We start from the raw sequence: 20,097 nt of genomic DNA, 5'->3' as shown, positions 1-20,097 counted from the left end.
AAGAAAATCTGAGATCCTGCAAATCACGATTATGTGGTTCACTTTTGCTGGTAATCTTCATTCTCTAGCTTTTTTAAGATCAACATTGATAGTAGTATGGAGAATAAAGAACCGTGTTGTGGAGTTGGCTTTGTGACTTCAGATCATCTTTAACAGTGGCCGGGGGATCTCCACTATTTGATATGATGGTTCCTCATGCTGAATTGAGAACTGCATGCGAGGGACTTGTCTATGCCGTCTCAATTTTACGGGCAGATAATGTAATTCTCGAGGGGGTATCACGGATCAACACAGGGACGGAGCACAGAATTGCCATCTTCCGAGACTATTTGTATGGTTGGACATACGAGACTAATAATTGGCTGATTGGGTGGCATCCCTCGACCCTACTGGTACTGTGATATGCGAATCTTCGGTTGTCTCATGGTGACTGATGCCGAGAGCTACGTAAAACGGATCAGGGGAGAAAAAAAAAAAATCCTTCGAGAAATAAAAACAACATTCGTCCATTACTCCGCTCTCTGGAGGTGGGGGAGCCTTCCGACCGGGGAAGCGAGGAAAGTGAATATTAAAACGTCCCAGGATGCGAGCTTTCCCGCGCCCCAGACCTCGAAGACAAACAAGACAAGAAGCAGGCGGGCCCCGCCCACCGCGATCCCCCCAATTAAATCCACCGCACCGCACCGCACACATCCAAAGAATTTTCGTCTTCGCTCAACCCAACGCCGAACACCCAACAACCAAAATTTTTGCCAATAAAAAAATAGTAAACAACAGTCAAGCTTTCACTACTTCGCGGAGCACCAAAAAGCCTTAACATACCCCACCTGACCACCTCCCAAGTCTCGGCTGCCAAAAAGTTGCCAATAAATCTCCCCCTCCAACCTCTGACCACCGAGACACCGTAACACAGTAGCAGATCCGCTACATCAAACCTCACACACCGTAATCATAAAACTCCACTACTTGGATGCCACGTAGCCAATTCTAATGACCGACAAAAGGTTTAGGACGAAAGTGCCCTTCCATTTTGAAACTGTTTTCCTCGTTTGTACCGTCATTTTTCAGTGTCATTTGTGTCCCTATCTTGGAAAAAACCAGGAGCGATGCAAAGCCCGAAACTTTGCATCACTCTTAACTTGAGACTCACAAAATAACACCCTCTACCAGCCCCCACCTGCCATTGAATCGGTTTGAAGAATTCCTAAGAACTCTCTCTCTCTCTCTCTCGATCTCAATTCACACAGTTTTGTGGGCATCTCGAGGGAATGCGGAGGAGGAGAGGATGCCGGGATTAGGGTTTGGCCTTGGAGCGGAGGATTTGGGAAGAGAGGAGCGGAGGGATGGGAGGAAGAAGAGGTTGGAGCAGCGGCATTTGAGAGCCGGAGGGAGGAGGAGGAGAGCCGTGGAGGAGAGCCCAGATTCCGTGATCCTCTATTCCTCCGACCACCATTCAGCCGGCAACGGCAGCGCCGGCCCCCGTAGTGCCAGCAACCTCTTCTCCTCCGCCTCTGGCAGCGCCGTCGACCGTTGCTCCTTCGGATCCGACCACGACCCCTTCTTTTCCCAGTTCTCCGCCTTGGTTCTCTTCCCATTTCTTTCCCTCTCCTTCCCCCTTTTTCTTTTCAGTCTGGATGAAGGACATGTGGAGTGATGGTTGTTATATAAATTTATTACGAGTTCTTCTTCGTAGTTTCGTTGCTTGTGAAGGATTAAAGCAAAAAAGGTGGTATTTTCGCCACGGAACTCAATGGATCTGCCGCATTCTTTTGTTCAATGCTAGCTCATATGACAATAAAACATTTAATCCAAATAAAATAATGCAAAGCGACTCGAATCCAATGCCCAACGATGGGTTAAAAACAAAAGAAACAAAGGGAACAAAAAAAAGCAAGGAGAGAGAGAGAGAGAGATAGAGGGAGGGAGGGAAAAGATGGCGACTTTTCGTTTCGTTTGCCTAGAATAGCTTTTTTCACTCTCTAGGATTTGGTTGGCTTCAAGTGAGATTTGAGACGCATCTATCTTTCTTTTGTGATTGATATAGCATTTGGCGGGACGCGAGCGCTGCAGTGGAGCTGGGCCAGATCCAAATCCAGAGAAGGGAGCCTCCTCGCCTTTCCCTTTCCCTGGGACTCTCACCACCCAACCCCACAAGGGTCAGTACCACTTACCATCCTCTGCTGCCGTTACCATTGCTAGCATTCCATAAAATCACCACCCAATCCCCCCTTTTTTGTGGGATCAGAGCAAGCTCTTAAGCTTTTCAGGTTTCACAGAGCTAGAGGACTCATTACAGGCAGAAGAAGAAGAGGAGGAAGAAGAAAGCCAAGACGCATCACAACATTCCTTCTCCCACGCCCTCAGAGGTACAGAGCACCCTAAACTCCCTCTCCTTCTTATAAAGTTTGGAACTTTATCATAATCTTATCCTAAAGTTGCGAGCTTGTGTTCTGTTTTCTCTTAGAATGCAAGAACCGCCGGTCCAGATCTGAAGCCGTCCCCTTGCCCGGCAGGAAGCCCAGGAGGCGCAGGCCTGCCTCCCTTGACCTCAATAGCCAGGGGTCTGATGCTGCTCTCCTGTCCCCAAGCTTCCTTGTTGGTGTTTTAGGAGCAGGCATGAAGCAGAGCTCAGCCGCCTCGTCCCGCAGCAGATCGGGCACATTTCCTAGCCCCGGGACGCCGAATTACCGGCATGGTGTTGGAGCTGCTGGGTATCAGAAGGGGTGGAGCTCCGAGCGGGTGCCACAGCCGGTGAACAGCTGCCGGAGGTACGGGGGCAGTGGTGTTTTGCTGCCATTCAACAATGGGAGGACATTGCCTTCGAAATGGGAGGATGCAGAGAAGTGGATCTTTAGTCCAATTTCAGCTGATGGGGTTGGGAGGCCGTCGGTGCCCCCACCTCATCATAGACGGCCCAAGTCGAAAAGTGGTCCACTTGGAGCTCCCGGCAGTATTCATGGGGTCTATTCATTGGCCTCACCGCCAGTTCCCTGCTTTGACAGCCGGAGGGTTGGAAATTTTGCAGCAAGCTCGCCTTTTCTGGCAGGAGTTCTGATTCCGGAACGTGGGTGTTGTGGTAGTGGTAACGATGGAAGAGGTGGTGGTGATGGGGGTGGAAGATCTTATTCTGCTAATACAGATCCTTATATAATGCGATCTGTGAGTGTACATGGGTGGGCAGACGCACAGATCGAGTCATCTTCCTCGTTGCCCAGCTCTCATGGCACTGCACAAGGTTTGGGCATTTCTCTTACCTCTGTTTGGCTTCTTCTAAAGGTTTACGGGATTTTGCTTTGACATGAATCTAGTGTGTTGATAGCATCAGTTCAGTTACATGTGTCTGGCTATTTACTAGGAGGGTTTATGCTACCATGACTTATATTTGAAGGTTCTGTTGGATAGCAATGAACATGGGGAGATATCCATTAGACTTCGGTCTTATTCATGGAGGTGATCCAGAGGGTCCCTGACATGGTCCAGGTGTTGCATCAAAGTTCTTCTGATTGTATTATAATAATATGGCATGCCAAGCTGATCATTTTTGATATTCCCAGTAAGAAAGATATGATTAGATTATAATGTTATAGTCTTCATGGTTTTCTAGTAAATTTAGTTGACAAATTAACTATGCAGTGTAAATTAAGTTGTTGAACATGGAGTTAATAAGCTCCTGTACGGTCATGATGTTTCTCATGATGAATTCTTACATTAGCTTATTTATCTGACTAGTTAGACTTAGATATGGCTTCTACAAGGTTGAAAGCATTCCCTATAATGTATGAGTTGCTTCTAACCATCAATGAACCTTTCCTTGAGTAACCAATCAACAAGTATAGAATGAGTAGCTTGTACATCTTCATGATTCATATTGAAAATAAAATTTATTAGGAATGATAAAATTAGCTTACATCAAGTGGCAATAATAAACCCTATTTTCTTTTGTCAGCCCTACTTATTTAGCAGCTTCAAAGGATAAATTATGTTGATTATATATGTAAGTCCATTGTAGTGAAATTTTTTACTCAAATTAGTTATTCGAAACTGCTGTATTTGTGAATATCCACCTAGTATTCTTGTTCCCTTTGTTCTACAACGATCGTATGGATAAGGTCATCCAATGCTGTAAAGGTCATTCCATGGAACCAACTCATTGGAGCTTATTTATTCTACATTAGGCTGAATTGATGCATAGATAATATGAACGCAATAATGTGAAAGGTGTTATTTTCTTTTTTTCCTTACTTCAAATGAGTGTTGCAAGCACCAAATTTTCTCACATAACGTCTTCTAGTTCTTTTACCACTCTTAATTATATATAGTATTTCTTTCTTATATTAGAGAATCAAAATCCTCTGGGCAGTTATTGGTCTGCTCTAGAATGTGAAAACCTTAAAGACCATCTCACAAGAAAATCATATCATCTATCATGAGGGAAAAATCAATTTTTTCATCATTTTAATTTATTATCTTTAGCCTTTTCTTTCACAATACCAGTTAAGAATTTTTCTGCCATTATTATTCTTCACATATCTCTGACTATAGTTATATCATTAACTTTTGTTTTTCCCCCAATAATAGCTCATATATCTGTTTTCTATTTTTTGTTGGTCTTGCTTAATATACTAGAGCCATTTTAGTGCGTTCATTTTAGGGTCATCTTAGCAAGGCACTTTGCTCTGCATTTATTTTAGCATCTCCTGGCATGGCATTTAACCTTTTCTTGCAACTAGGAAGTTTATATCGGCATTGACTGTTACTTGAGATTATTTATGATTCTCTTTCAAGCATATTTGATATAAAAGCAACCAAAAAATTTCAAACAATCTGCTCAATTCATGGCAGGATCACTCGCATTGAATTTTATCGTAGTCTTATCTGCTTAGAGTTAAAAGATGTTAACTTATTCTTCGATACAAATAATCTTCCTATTTGATCTAGTGACCAGACTCACAAGGGTGCTTGTCATGAAACTGGTGATCCCCAAGCTTCTTGTCATTTGCATGAAAATCTGAAAGGGGTTTCTGCCTTGAGAGTTAATGGATCCAACTGTTCAGACTTCAGAGGATACTCAATGATCTCCCACTAATTGAATGGCTTGGTGAACTGACCCAGGATCCAGCATACACATCCCAAGTGATTACAAAATCAACAACCTATCCTAAAATTGATTGAATTGTTAATCATAAAATCAAAAAGAGTTTTAATAGTTTGCTTTATTGGCCTCATGGCCACTATTTGTCAACAAAACACCAAACATCTCAACATGATTGTAGTTTTGTACATAACTGAATTTACATATTTGGATTTGCTAGTTTATTTGATCATCCATCTCGAGTAGTAACTATTCTAACCTTCATTCCCATATCTGTATATGTGTGTTTATATGTGCCATACATATGTGTATATTTATATGATATACATAAGGGCATATGCATGTTTATTTGTATGCAGAGAGAAAGAGAAAGGTGTTAAACTCAATTCAGTTGTTCTTTGCAAATCATTTTATCATATTCTGTATCCATCAATTCATAACTGACCTGGTATGTAATTTCTTGTCATGTTTCAAGTTTCTTCTTGATATCGGTGCCTATACATCTTTATTCAGATCAGTGACACATGCATGACATTATGCTGATATCTATAACAGATTATATTTCAACTAAAAGACACCATCAATTTCTTGTAGAAGACTTTTGTGAAGTGCAAAATGGGTTCCCCAATCATTGATTTCAGTTAGGATTACCATTTTGGAATGAGAAATTTGGAAGTTATTGTCAATACTAAAATAGAAGACATTTCTCTTGGATGACAGAGTGTTCTAGCATATTGCTGGGAATATATGGTACTTATGATCATGACCATAATTATCTTGAAGCTGTGACTTGAAAAGTTGATCTGTTTTCATGACTGTGTCAGGGAAAAAATTCATTTTTGGTAATTTATGGCCCTTTTGCTTTTGTGCAAATCCTCCTTCTTCACAAAAAGATTATGATACCATTTTGTCAACTAGTTAAGTCCAGTAGTTGCATAACTGGTCCTGTGGGAATTGCTGAAAATTTGGTATTACAGGACTATCTAAATATGTACTGACTTTGTAATTTTTAATTTTGTTTGTACTATAAAAGATAGTAAATAGACTAAAATCCCACTTTTTAGTTATATATTACAATTTTTAAGCGTAAAAATATAATTAAAACATGTGGTTTCGTTCTTGTATAAACTAATGAGTAATATTTGTGAGAGAGGGAGATGCTTATGTGCTATGTAACAAAGGAAAGGTGATGATGGGGAGTAAATGTGAGGATCCGTGCAAACGTGTGTTTAGTCCCACATCGATTATTTGTTGGATAGATCTTGTGTACTTATACAGGATCAAGGAATCTAAATAATACCTTCCAGCTAGTCTTTTTGGGTGAGGTTCTGGGTTGTTACAAATGGTATCAGAGCGGATTCGACCCATAATCTGTGTGGACTAAAGGACACTGCAGCATGAATTTATTGATGCTGACCACGGGCCGATCGTGGTGTTTATGATTAGATTTATATGGATTTGAACCTTTAATCTGACGAGGACGTCATGGCTTAAACTGGGGAGTATGTGATGATCCGTGCGAACGTGTGTTTAGTTCCACATCGGTTATTCGTTGGTTAGATCTTGGGTACTTATATAGGACCAAGGAACCCAAATAATACCTTCCAGCTTGTCTTTTTGGGTGAGGTCCTGAGTTGTTAAAGTAAATTGCTCAAGCAGCATGTGGAGTTGGGCATTCTCAAGCTAAAAAATGAAAGCATCATAAGACCAGGTTAAGTGCACTCAGTACATTTAGCTTCACATGGACATTATATACAATAGCATACAAAGAAGAATTCTTGGACTTATTGGGTCTATTGGGAAACATATGCAATTGTAACGTTGTTTACTGATATATAAATTGAGACGATGATGTGAATGCACAATCTCTTCGTAAAAGTTTCTTGGGTTTAATCTTTATTTTTGATCATCTTCTAATGAAAGAAGTAATGAGTTTCTATATTTGTGGGGGATTAATTCATATCAATTTCTTGTTTTCTCATAAAAGCTGATTATATATATATATATATATATGATGGTAAGTAAACACAATTTGAAGGATTAGGTTGCATTGAAATATTATTAATATTTTGTCCGTTTATATATAGAATGAAAACCACATCTGGTTTCTGTGATTAGGGTAGTAATTTCAGTGGGGCTTGTATCTGTCATAGTCACAGGGAAGTTACAAGGAAACTAAAAGTTACAGAAAGAAATATTTGTTAAACATATTGAGAGTTGGTTTTTTCAATTTGTCAATAATGTTATGTGGTCTTGTTAAAGATACAACGTGTAGCAACAGGTCTTGTTAAATTCTTAAGGTGGGTTCTAGTTGGACTCATGTCATTTGTACATACAAACATGTATACAAAATACAGTTTACATTGTCAGATTTGGTTTCTGAAGGGTGTCGCTTATTATTTTTACTTTTAGGAAAATCTTGGCTCAGTGATACTCATGTCACATGCCACAGTAACAGTGAAGAAAAGTAATAAGAGTATGCTTAAAATGGCTTTCAGTTAAAATGACTTTCATTAATGGACTCTATATGCTCTGCTGATGTATTTTGATTTGCTGGGAGAAAATATTTTGCATTGGCTATCATGCTAGACCAGTTATGCACTGTAAGATGCAATTATTGCGGCTTTGTAACAACTGAACATTTATATTCAGTGCGTATATTTCAGTTATGCATATGAAATAGATGGCATGGCACAATGGCAGGAAACTTTGTTTAGGGGGGTCATACCTGCTTTTGTATCTCTCTGTAAACACATCCTTGTACCTGCTTCCAAAGCCTTTTTTGTTCCTTTTTTTCTTTGAGAGATCCATTGACTTCTCTGTACCAGTACTTAAATCGGTTCCTGTTTCAGATAATTGAGCCACAGAACATTTGATTATTGCATTATACTGGATAGTCATTCGATGCCCTAAGAAGAATAACATAACCAGTTCTATTTTATGCTGGATGCACTAGTTTAATTTTTGGCTATTTTTTTGGCTCTTCTGCTGCTGTAACATTTATATAAGTTCTAGATCGTTTCTAATCATCTCTAAAATTATATCCAGATGAGAAATTTGAAAGCACCGGGGAAGCAGCCACCATGATTTCTCCTGTAGTCTTGAGGAAGGATGTTGCAACACAAATGAGCCCAGAAGGAAGTACCCCTTCTTCTCCCAAGGAGAGGCCTTTCTTTTCTCCATCTCCACAATCAGCTCATCCTATTCAAGAGCTGGAAAGCCATTTCTCAAAGCTGGAGGTAAGAGATGTGCAGGTAGATGATCGAGTTACTGTCACTAGGTGGTCCAAGAAACACATAGCCCGTGGTTCTGATAGGCGTTCAACAAACATCATAGAATGGAAGAAGAAGACAGTGGAGACTAAGGCTTCTTCCTGGGAAGTTGCAGATACAGCAAAATCCATGTCGAAGTAAGATTGTCATTCTAAGATTATTGTTCTGCTTATACATTATGCTATTGTAAGGTCAGCCATTGTTATGCAAATGAAACTTCCTTGTCACATGTTATTGGTGCCGCGTAGTTTCAGATGAATTTGTGTGAACACTTGATATTTGCAGTAGAAGATTCACTAGATTACTCTTAACAGTGACTTGGATGCAGTCCTTGACTACAACATGAGCTTGTACTTACCTACTTTTAGAAAGGAAAATTACAAACCTAAACAGAAGCTGCATCTTGATGCTATCAAGCCAGAGAATCAAGTATTTTGAATGATCTAATGATCTTACTAGATTCTCCTCTCACATGAACCGCCCATTTATTATTAAAATATGTACGCAGAAATGATCAATCAGCATAACTCCTCTTCTGACATTATCAGTTGAACCAACATATCAACAATTCTCTTTACTGCTAGAAACATACATGGATTTCTAAATTAAAGTTAGTTAATCTCTTCTCTTAGTGATGTTCAAGAAATATCCTCTATATAAGGTCTCTTTGACTACACTTATTCCCGAGTTCATCAATTTCTGTTTGTAATAAGTTCTACTTAGGGGTAACACTGCTTCCCAAGCTATTAAAAGCTGTTTGTAAACTTCAATAATTTTATATTGATATCTCTATATCTGACCTACTGCACATTTTTTAAAGGTATAAAAGGGAGGAAGCTAAGATCACAGCATGGGAGAATTTGCAGAAAGCAAAAGCTGAGGCAGCTATCAGGAAACTAGAGGTGCTTCACTAAACTTCGATGCTTCACCGTCTTCATACCATGCTATTAATTTAACAAATTTGGTGCTTCTATTTTTTGGGTAATATGTTCTATAGGTTGTAATATATTATTAATGTCTTATATATTTTTTTAATTTTAGTTTTTTATTGCTTGGGTTTGTGGTTGTTTGCAATACAAGGCTAGAAATGAAACCTATATCTTGGACCTAATTTAATCATTTTGCGTTCCTTCCAGATGAAACTAGAAAAGAAAAGATCTTATTCAATGGATAAGATTTTCAACAAGCTAAGATCAGCTCAGAAAAAAGCACAAGAGATGCGGAGTGCAGTGACTGTGAGCCAAGCAAACCAGGTAGCGAGGACTACAAAGAGGGTCTCATACTTCCGTAGAAGTGCTCAAATCACTTCCTTGAGTGGATGCTTCACCTGTCATGCCTTCTAGTGCCATGCAGCTTTTCTGAACAATTATCTATTCTCTTAAAGTTTTTGTAAGTTTGATTCTCATTGCAGTTTAATTCTACCAAGATTTGCCGTCTCGATACCACATCTCATACCAGTGTCACACTAGCACAGTGTCAATACGGTATGGTATGAATTTTTTTCGATGTACCGAGTATCAGTATGCCATCTGTACTAGGTACCAGTACCGAACCAGTATGGTATGGTACGTCCCGTACCATCTGGTTCGGACTAGTACAACAAACTATGAACTCTACTTTTTCCCTTCCTCTCTCTCCCCCCTCCCCCTCCCGTTTTTGTGGTAGAAGTAAATTTAGTTTTCATGTTCTCGAGTTTTGCCATAATTTAGGTACTAGATAGGGTTGTGAATTTCCTAACATAAAGTAAGAAATTATAGTGTATAAATAGTATGTCTTAAAAGATTTCAATTACACTCAAACTCTTTGGTCATAAGGCTAGGTTATAAACATGAATAGTGCCAGAGGGTGGTCTATAGCAATCAGAGGGCTAGGAAGAGATGCAACCTGACATACATCATGAAACAAACAACACAATATTTTTTTTTTTAAGCACCAAAATCTCTGTTACATCATCCAACAAGCACTTGAGGCGGTGTGCTCAACCACTACGATCCTTCGATTAAAGACATAAATGCACTTTTGAACTTTCCATCTACTTTTAACTGCTATCGCCGAGGAATTCAATGCCAGCTAACTCAGCTAATAAATATAGTGTTTATTTCTTCTTGTAACTTATTAGTAGACGTGAATAAGATCAAATATTCCCATGCATTTTGATTTATTTTATTTTGTTTTATTTTTGCTAACTGCAAATTTGTTGCTTTTGTCTAGGTGGAGAGAGTGCTGTTAAGTTCGACAAGATGGGAAATGGAGATGATTAGAAGCCTCAAGTGGCATGTTTATTTTTATATCACATATCATATATTTTTTTAAAAAAAATATAACCTGGTGTACTCAAAAGCTGTCTTCTAGTTAAGCTGTTCTGTTTAACATGCCATGGTAATGCACTAATGCTGATAAATACGTCTTTCACTAGTTGGATTGCAAATAATAACCCTTTAGCACGAAAAATTTAAAGTTTTGTAAGATGTAACAGGATCTGCTCATCTTTGTCAAATGATGCATGACAAAGGATGCTGGGATAAACATCAATATATAGTGTTTGCGTGATACTTTTTCTGGATATTCCTGAAATGTGGAAATGAAATAAGCTGCACAATTTTCTGCCAACACATGATCCAGTGAGTCCATGGGAAACACCTCAAAGCAAAGTGCTTGTGCTGCTTGAAACGGATGCGGGTATGGAATGCCGTGGCCAGACTAATACAAACTCTGAGAAAGATGGATTGATGTTTGCTGGAACCATGCAATGAACCCCTCTGTGTGACCTTAAAATTGAATCATTATTTGGATGGATAACGGGTTGGTCACATCCTCTCCTCGCTCATGGAATTTGCTGTTAAGCAAGGCTATGAATTGTTTTTACAATGGCTGTGACCGTATGGTGGAACCCAAAATAGACATGCTGCTGAAGAACATTAACGGTGCTCGGAAAATAGCAAGAAATTTTTGCAGTCTTGTAGAAATTTATGTTGGTTTGTTAGAAGAGAGTTTTCCCTACTCGCAAATACTGTGGACGGTATTCCTACTCAGCTATCTGAATACTTGAAGATCCGCCAAGGCTTTGTATCGCACTGTCAGGAAGTGATGACGGTGAAAATACGTGATTCATGTCGATCCGTAGAAGCTAAGGGTAACCTCTTAACGCTATTCGCGATGGTCGCCTGGATTTTAGGCCTACGGCCAGACCGTGACTTCTTCCGAGCTCAAAAACCAAAAACGAGATGGATTCACGATTCAATGATCCAGTAGTGTTGCAAGACCTGTTCGGATTCTAATATACTGGTAGGAGTGGTAAATTATGGCTAACCCGTCAACCCGATCCATATCCAATCAGCAATAAATATGTTTGGATTTAGGCTAAACAGTTTAGATCATAAATACGTTAATCTATCTTGATTTTTTTATCGAATGGATGTGATTCGGCTTTTAGAGTCCTAGCCTCACTACTTTAATAATCAAATCAGTTGATTTTTTGATTTTTTTTTTTTAAAATCTCCTCCGGCCTCTTATTTTCTCTCTAGAGATTTTCTTAGGAAAGGGATTGAATTGAGAACAGTTGCTGTGGATTTTTTTTTTCTTTGAGAAAATCTCCCTCCTTTCTTATTTTCTCTCTCCTTCTCCATCGATAGATGTCGTCACATCACCAAAACTTTTTTTTTATTTTTTTTTTAAAAATAGGAAGGGAGGGGGAGGGCAGAACCCCACCCCTGGCCCTCCTTCCATCAGAAAATGTTCGTGCGGATCGAAAATTTTTGCGTGCTCTTCCCAACCTGTGGGAAACCCCATTGGGCCATCTACGTGTGAGCACGTCACCCCAGCGCCACCTTAGTACTGATAGAAGAAAAACATATCCACACAGAGCCATCCGGACGTGGGGCATGCGGTTCCTGATTTAATCAATGCTCGCGCGTTTCAAACCCGGACAACTCTGGTAGAGTCCAAGCCTTCTTACCACCAGACTACCACCTTGGTGGCATCACCAAAACTTTTGACAACCTAGATCCTGTGTGATCTTGTGCTACGGAAGAACTAAAGGATATGCTTGTGGTTCATCTGCTTTGTAAAAGTATTATTCTTTTTTCCTCTTTTTCTTTTTTTTTCTTTTTTTTTTATTTTCTTCTCTTGCTTATGTAGATTATAATGAGTTGCCACTTAGGGCTCGTTTGGTTCGCGGGAAGCATTTTTTCTCCTAGGAATACGATTCCTGGGAAACAAATTCCTAGGAAGTGGATGCCTAAGAAAGTACTTTTAGCATGTTTGGTTGACCATGGGAAAGTGATAAATTTCCAAAGTGCTTATATTTGGTTGGTCATCCACTTTCCTGAGAAAGTTATATATAATTCCTATTATGCCCTTAATAAAAATTAGGTCTTTAATGTCTTTTTAATGCTTCTTTAATGCTGAAGGGCCTTTTTGGGAAAAAATAAAAATTGAGTGATTCCTGCCTCATGGGAAAGTAACTTTTCCATGTTTCTCATGGGAAAATCTTTCCCATGAAATGTGGGAATTATATTTTCATGGGAATACAATTTTTCCGTCTCTCTCCTTAGAAAACTCCAATCAAACAAAAGGCATCTCATTACTTTCCCGTTGACCACACTTTTTCCTCTTCTTTTCCCGCGAACCAAACGAGCCCTTATAAATAACAGACAGAGTTCAAAGGAATCACGTCACTGTTGAAGTACCATACAAGATGCCTTGCTACATCTTCAAGGGTGATCCTATTCCATTAAGGATTCTTTAGTCAACAAGGACTCCCACTTCATCATGCCTTGCCCCTCTTATTTCCTACCGTGAACCCACCCAAAAGAGGGATCCTTGCTAGCAGCGCACCACAGCCTTGCCAAGTTCAGATTCTCGCAAGCGCATTCTGCAGACGCACGGGACACATGTCTAGGTCCAGCCACGACCTACGTCTAAGACAGCTGGGATGCGCGTCCCACCCATCACACGTGGTCCTCTTCCTCGTTGCCTTCAGATCTAAACCTTTACCAGCGGAGCCTTCACTCAACCATGTTCCAGCAACAACTACGACCCTTACGCTCCTTCACAGCATCATCTTCCATCCGGTTCAGCAATCAGCCCCTACTGATTTTCTGCGCTGCATCCATCATCTTCTTCATCGCTTGAGAATCCATAAGCGAATGATTTTGGTCGTCTGCTTCACAACAGGTGATAGGTTTCTACTTCTTTTGGGCATGTTCATTTACTTATGTGCTAGTTCTCTCGCATAATAGCCATACTCTTGCAAACTTACTTTGCTGTTAGAATTCAGAACATAGAATCCTCCACTTTCAAACCCGTCCTGTCAACCATTGAATCTTTTGTTTATTAAATTAGCACGCCCTAGCAAAGGAATGTTTCTCAACGTTCAATGATTAATTTACCTTGATATCAGAACAACCATAAAACTTGTTTGCAAACTATTTTCTTATCTTGATTGATTTCATACCTTAACTCAAAAAAACGGAAGTAAAAATCAGCAACACCTAGATTTTAAGTTACTTCTGTGAAAATTTGCTAAAATCTAAAATTATATTAAGTTACATGGGTAGGTTGTCTTGCATCAATGGGAGAACTACTTTTAAAGTCAACTTTATGGTAGAAGTAAATTCAATCAAGAATGAAAATAAATTTTACAAATATTGATTCAACTTTATAATTGCGGACTCTATTTCAAAAGAAGTTATTCTTGTTTATACTATTTTCTTTTGAAACTCAAAGATTTTTTTATCATCAAAAAAAGGAAGATTGTTGACCTAAAAAGTTTTATATTGACGATGCAAAATAGTTTAGTAAAATGTTCACTAATCAATTGCTTTGAGCATACTTGAATATTTACAGAAAGCCTTCAGTAACTCTAAAATTAAGATTAATTATCCAAAGCTCTACACCAAAAAACTCAACTCCAAAAAGGCCTTGAAGCAACCCTTGAATGTTCACATGCAAATATAGAAAATTTCTATTTGGGCTCTCTCAAGAGTCGACCCTTAGATTATAATAACTCGACCCCAGCACACTGATACAGACTAATACGCCTTCCGAGTAGACTCCCATAGATCACGAATATATCCTAGAACAGTCTTAGAAGATAGACAGAAAGTTATAAAATTTATCATATTGGCGAGTCGACCCATGAAGATCATGAGCCGACTCTAGTCAGACAAGAGTTAACCCCAGAAGCAAAGAAGTCGACCCCCGAATGCAAAAGATAGATAGCTATAAAATTTACCATATTGGTGAGTTGACCGATGAAAAAAATAAGCCGACTCTAGTCAGACAAGAGTCGACCGCGGAAGCAAACGAGTCGACCCTAAGTGACCACAGACAAAAGACAAAGTGCGGTAAAATTCAATCTATTAGAGAGTTGATCCATGAAGATATTGAGTCGACCTCTTTCAATGGATGAGTCGACCCTTAAACCAAAAGAGTTGACTCCATAATGGTCACAGGAGAAAGATAAAGTGCAGCAAAAACCACAGTTAGTTTTAGTCGACCTCTAAAGATCACGAGTTGATTCTTGGAGATCATGAGTCGATCCCTAAAAACATTGAGTCAACCCCTAAAAATGTTGAGTCGACCCATCTGCTCTTGACAACAGTAGCATCTAGTTTTTCTGTATATCAAAGCATTTATTTGTATCTCATAATGGCTCTTTCGACCTGTCTAATGGTTAGGAGAGTCTTTCTACCATTTCTAACTGGTACAAATACATGAGAAGACCAAAAGAAGACAATATATGGAAAATAGAATGAATTGAATAGCCAAAAAAAAGAGAGCTTAAAAAAAAAAAATAAATTCAAGTGCATTCATTAAGAGCTGAAAGATCACACCTCCTACAACTAAGAGAGTTGGTAATATGCATTCAAGTTCAATCAAGGCCAACCAATTGATTCAAGGCTCCATTTACTTTGTGTATTTTTTACTTTTAGGAGCTGTAATTCTGTTGCTTTATATTTTCTTCATATTGTATTGTGATAAGTTTCAGGATTTGAAACATGGAAAAAAGATTCATCCAAACTTTGAATTGGATTGTATTAAGCCAAGAGAAAGGCTCGGGTGTGGTTTTGGTTGATTACCAATGAAAATCAATTGCGTTGCTTGCGAGCCCAACTAAAATAATCGAACTATAATCCTAAAAATATTATAGTAGAAATTCTCAGAAAAAGCATCTTGGAGAGTTGACGTAGGTGTAGGATTGGCACCAAACTACTATAAATTTGCTATGTTTATGGTGGATGAATTGTGTACTTTAATTTCTTGCATATTTATTTTTGTTAATTATTCATTGCAACTCACATGTGTTTATCAAGTTTTATTCGGCTGTATTTTACTTTTTTTTTTGAAAAGCCCAATTCATCCCCCTCTTGGGTTGTATAGCTGGGCAATAGGAGGTCTCTCAAAGGAGTATCCTTCAGCAAAAGATATTTTAAGGGTTGCCATATGAATCTTATGCTCTAGACAGTTAGGTCTACAAAAGATAAAAGAGTACTCGCTCTCATATCAATTGTTACCCAAAATAACATCCCGAGGGAGGGGGGGGGGGGGGGGGGGGGTTGGATTGGGTTATAAAAATTTGACAAGCATGTGCTGTTAAAAACATAGTATATAAAGTGTAGTGAGTGATAAAGTGAGGATATAGATATGGGATATTAAACAAAAAATATAAAGAGCAAGAAGAAAGCTAACACAAAAAATTATAGTGGTTCAATGCTAAACCCAGCACATACGTCTACTCCCTAAGAAATCCTTCTTGAGAATTCATTATAATCTTTTTAAGATTACAACAAGATTATTTTAGATGGGCTCAACCTAGTTAATTTTCATAGGTAATCAATGAAAACCACCCCAATCAAGCTCCAAGGCTTGAACCTTTCTCTAAGTTTCATCCCTTGAAACTTGTTACACCAACAAGTAAGAAATTTACAAATAGAAATAGATAATGCACCTTAATGAGCTCTTGAGGATGGAGTGGTTGGTCTTCAATGATGCTTTGAAGCTTTACAGTGAATGCTTTTGGATATGAAAGACATAATCTTTAAGGCTCACACTTAAAGCACTCATTTTCTTTTTGTTTCACTTCTTATTCTCACTCCTCCTTAATCATTCTCTTCATCTTTTGTCTTCGCTGGGCGTTCCCATGCTTTTATATTTTCAAAAAGTAGGTCCAAGACGTTAATAGCTATTAGAAAGGCTGAAAGAGCCATTGGGAGTGAATATGGTTGTTCTGATTTTATAGAAAAACTAGCTGTTATTGTTGTCAGGTGAAGGTGGATCAACTCTTCTTTTTTAGTGGTCAACTTATAAAGGCTCTTTGTTTTTACTGCACTTTGTCTTTCGCCTGTGGTCACTATGGGGTCGACTCTTGAAATGGGTTATTTTTGACTGTTTTCTATTTTTTTGTCTGCGACCACTATGAGGTCAACTCGACTTGTGCTGGGGTGGACTCGTGCTCGTTAGGAGTCGACTCATGATTCTCCAGGGTTGACCCATCCATTATAGAAACTTCCATAACACTTCAAAAAAATCTTCTCCTTACTTCTTTAAACTTTTAATCTCACTGAGCTTTCTATAAAATAAATTTAACTTTTTCAAGATCACAAAATTATTAGTATTATACTCAAATATTTTGTACTCATCAAAATCAATCCATTGGGTTAACATTAATACTGCCCTATAAGTTTTTTATAGATATTTGTTGAACGAGGGTTTGAAAATTATAAAAACGGTTCTATACTGACATACCAAAAATTAAATGGTTTTGATGGCTATCCTTCTTTAAATAGCCTATTCTCTTTCTAGTTCAAGATCTCATTGCATGCATAGAACTTTCTCTTTGGTGAAAAACGAAGAGGAAAACACTCAGTATCCTTACATGAGATGAACTGCAGAGAGTCAGCTTGCAAACATGACACTCCACAATTGAGCTCTAAGGCTCATGCCTTGTGATTTTTTATAAAACACTGCCACTAAATGATTTTACGACTCATTTTGCAAAAGTCTAAACTTCTTTATAAACTTCAATGGCAAAAACTATTCTTTCTAGCTGAAACGTTTTATTTTAAACTTCATGAATAGAATTATAGATTAACTAAATTATTTCAGTATAATGCTGACATAGATCAAACAACCATCCAACTTCTTTTTGCTTCTTAGAAGAAAATGGAAAACCAGCTCCCATTATAATAAATTCAAGCATATTCAACATAAACATGAATTCTGGCTAATGGATGCATCTTCAACCTGCACTCAAGGTCCCCTATGCTGGATAACATTCTATTGATCCCTCTTCCCACATTAGATTATGGTATGATATGGTGGATCCTTCATCTGAATCCCCAGAACTCTTAATATAAGTAAAAATGTACCATTAATTAATATTACAAAGTGAATGGAGCAAATGCAAAATATCTGTCTAGATCTGAAGCAATCTCAGGTCTATATATGGCTAGCAGATAAATTATTCTCCTTGCACTCTCGCCATTAATTATGTGCTGTTTGTGATTGTAAGGGAAAAAGAGATAAAGATAATGCCTGTATCAAAACTTTACTGATCTTCCCAACACAAAGTTAGCATCAATAATCGATCTGAACCTCAAGGGACAATTATAGCATTTCTCATCTTCATACTTGTAAATTGTAACCAAAGGTTTAGTCCAATGACTTACTGAAGCTAACGGAAAAAGAAAAACTTGTCAATTATCTGCTTTGCTAAACCTAAGAAAAGAACAAACCCCATAAATTCTTCTTCAGTCCTCCTTTGGGCTAGCATCAGATTGGAGCTTTCCCAGCACAAACAACAACATAAGCTTCACGGAGCTCTAAAACATTCTCCCTGCATGGGAGCACAAACTTCTCAATGAACTGACTTCTCACTTAATAAGACGGCAGCCAACAGTCGTGCCTTCCCACGAGCAACCCCTCATGCTTTAGCAGAATCCGCGAGACAGGGTGCAGCGATATCAACCTCCTCTCCAAGCTGTATGATAGAAGTACTGGCCTGTAACAATATATCCAAGCCCACATCCAACTTCTTTCATGAAGAAATCCATGTTGTCACGTATATACTTCTCTGAAGGGCTTAGCAAAACCGGCTGGAATGAAGACAAGATCTCAGCATTGACTGATGTTGAAGACAGACTGGAGGATATGCCAAAACAAACCTTAGCTGCGGGGGTCCCCAGTTCATCAGCCCGATTCACAGCCGCCTGGATCGTACTTGGCTTCCGAGCAACGAATCGCGTGGACAGTATCATCTTCGCAATCCGGTGATCGGGAATGCCGCAATTCCTGACAAGGGATATGTTGGGAATTATTCTCTTACTAAGGCTGCAACTAAGGAGAAAGTGATCTCTTCCAATGGCCTTCAATAAATCCTCATTGGAGCTAAATAAGTCTCTCCAAAATTCGATCTTGGGCCTCGGATTTCGAACCTGGAGTACATGGGGATTGGCTGAGATCAGCTGGACGAGCTCGGCTTCGGAGAATCCCATCTGTTGCAAAGATCTGATCCGAGCTGGACGAACTAACTATCCGAATCCGTATCCGGATCCCATCATATGAAGAAAACAATATCCGAATCCAACCCAAATCAAATACGGAAATGGATATGGTCGGATAAAATCCGACCCGCTTTCAGCCTTGGCGGAGCATTCCAAACAGTTTACTACCATTAATCACTAGGGGTGCAAATGGGTCATCGTTTGTGGCCGACGCCATGGAATTTGGGAATGAAAAGAAGGGATTTGGGTTTTCTGGAGAACGATTGGGATTTGGGCTATCGAAGGGATTTGGGCGGGACGGCGGGCACACTTAGTTTCATTTTGGATTTCCCTCGTTTTATTTTTTTAATTTATAATTATCAAAAATAATATTTTTAATATTTTTGAAATTAAAAATTAAATTTGGTGACGGAAATTTCTGTCAGTATCTCGTCACTACTAAAAATAATCTTTTAAAAATTTATAAACACTTGGGTTACGATTTTTGTGACGGTTGAATTTGTCACTATCTGGTTGCAATTTCAGTTACTAGTTTTGTGACAGATACTCCGTCACTACGGTGGTCGCTAAGTTTTGGCGCCCATCCTATCCACGTATTCTGTGACCGGTATGTCACTAATCTGTCACTAAATTCACACCACGGTGACCAAATTTCTGTCTGTCACTAATCCGTCACAAATAGTGACTGATAACGGGCCGTCACTAGTTTTCCGTCACTATACGTGTGTTTTCTGGTAGTGAGGGTCTTCTCCAGCTTGGCACAGAGCAACCTGGGGCACTTGGAGATGGAGCTTTTGATCTGAGAATCACTCAAACCTATTGTTGTAGGAATTGTATCGCAGAGTTTGGCTGGGGTGTGCATTTGAGGTGGCCAGGCGAGGTGATTCGAAGCTTCAATTGCCTTGCTCGATGAGAAACGCAGGAGTTGAGGAGGAATTTTACGATGAAAGAGGGTTTAGGAGATGGCGTTAAAGTTGTAAAAGATAACCTACTGCAAGAAGCAGTTTATGTGTGCCCTAGTCAAGGTGAAATATCTTTCATTAGAGGGCATATAGTTCTAGTTAAAGTTGTAGAGATGGAAGGCTTTTATTTCATTTATTAAATAAAATAAAAAAAAAGGATTTTTCCATTATTTTGTTATAAAACATTTTTGGTAAGCATTTTGTTATATTTTTAATTTAAATATTTGTAAACATGTACTATTTCACATTTGATCAAGTGCTCTGAT

At 38.8% G+C, this 20,097-nt stretch overlaps 1 protein-coding gene and 1 pseudogene across 4 annotated transcripts; one reads left to right on the top strand and one right to left on the bottom strand.

The window, feature by feature from the left end:
- Positions 1-1,069: 1,069 nt before the first annotated feature.
- On the top strand, positions 1,070-10,927 carry LOC103697505 (uncharacterized). Of its 4 annotated transcripts, none has more exons than XM_008779375.6 (8): positions 1,070-1,582; positions 2,045-2,156; positions 2,277-2,366; positions 2,465-3,235; positions 8,141-8,501; positions 9,185-9,266; positions 9,501-9,753; positions 10,576-10,927. In XM_008779375.6, exons 1-7 carry the CDS (start codon positions 1,286-1,288, stop codon positions 9,705-9,707), a joined length of 1,920 nt encoding a protein of 639 aa, XP_008777597.3. In that variant the 5' UTR covers positions 1,070-1,285; the 3' UTR covers positions 9,708-9,753; positions 10,576-10,927. The 4 variants fall into 4 exon arrangements, with proteins under 4 accessions (XP_008777597.3, XP_026657069.3, XP_008777596.3 ...); XM_026801268.4 differs by having other exon boundaries at positions 1,126-1,726; positions 2,297-2,366; XM_008779374.6 differs by having other exon boundaries at positions 1,145-1,582; positions 2,268-2,366.
- A 7,316-nt stretch (positions 10,928-18,243) lies between these two features.
- LOC148702949 (uncharacterized) lies at positions 18,244-18,926 on the bottom strand (annotated as a pseudogene).
- Positions 18,927-20,097: the final 1,171 nt, after the last annotated feature.

Source organism: Phoenix dactylifera, chromosome 7 (genome assembly GCF_051530095.1).
Source record: "Phoenix dactylifera cultivar Ajwa chromosome 7, Ajwa_hap1_PhDact_Kaust_v1.1, whole genome shotgun sequence".
NCBI lineage: Eukaryota > Viridiplantae > Streptophyta > Magnoliopsida > Arecales > Arecaceae > Phoenix > Phoenix dactylifera.
The sequence above is the reverse complement of the archived record's forward strand: the minus strand, read 5'-3'. Positions and strand labels throughout refer to the sequence as shown.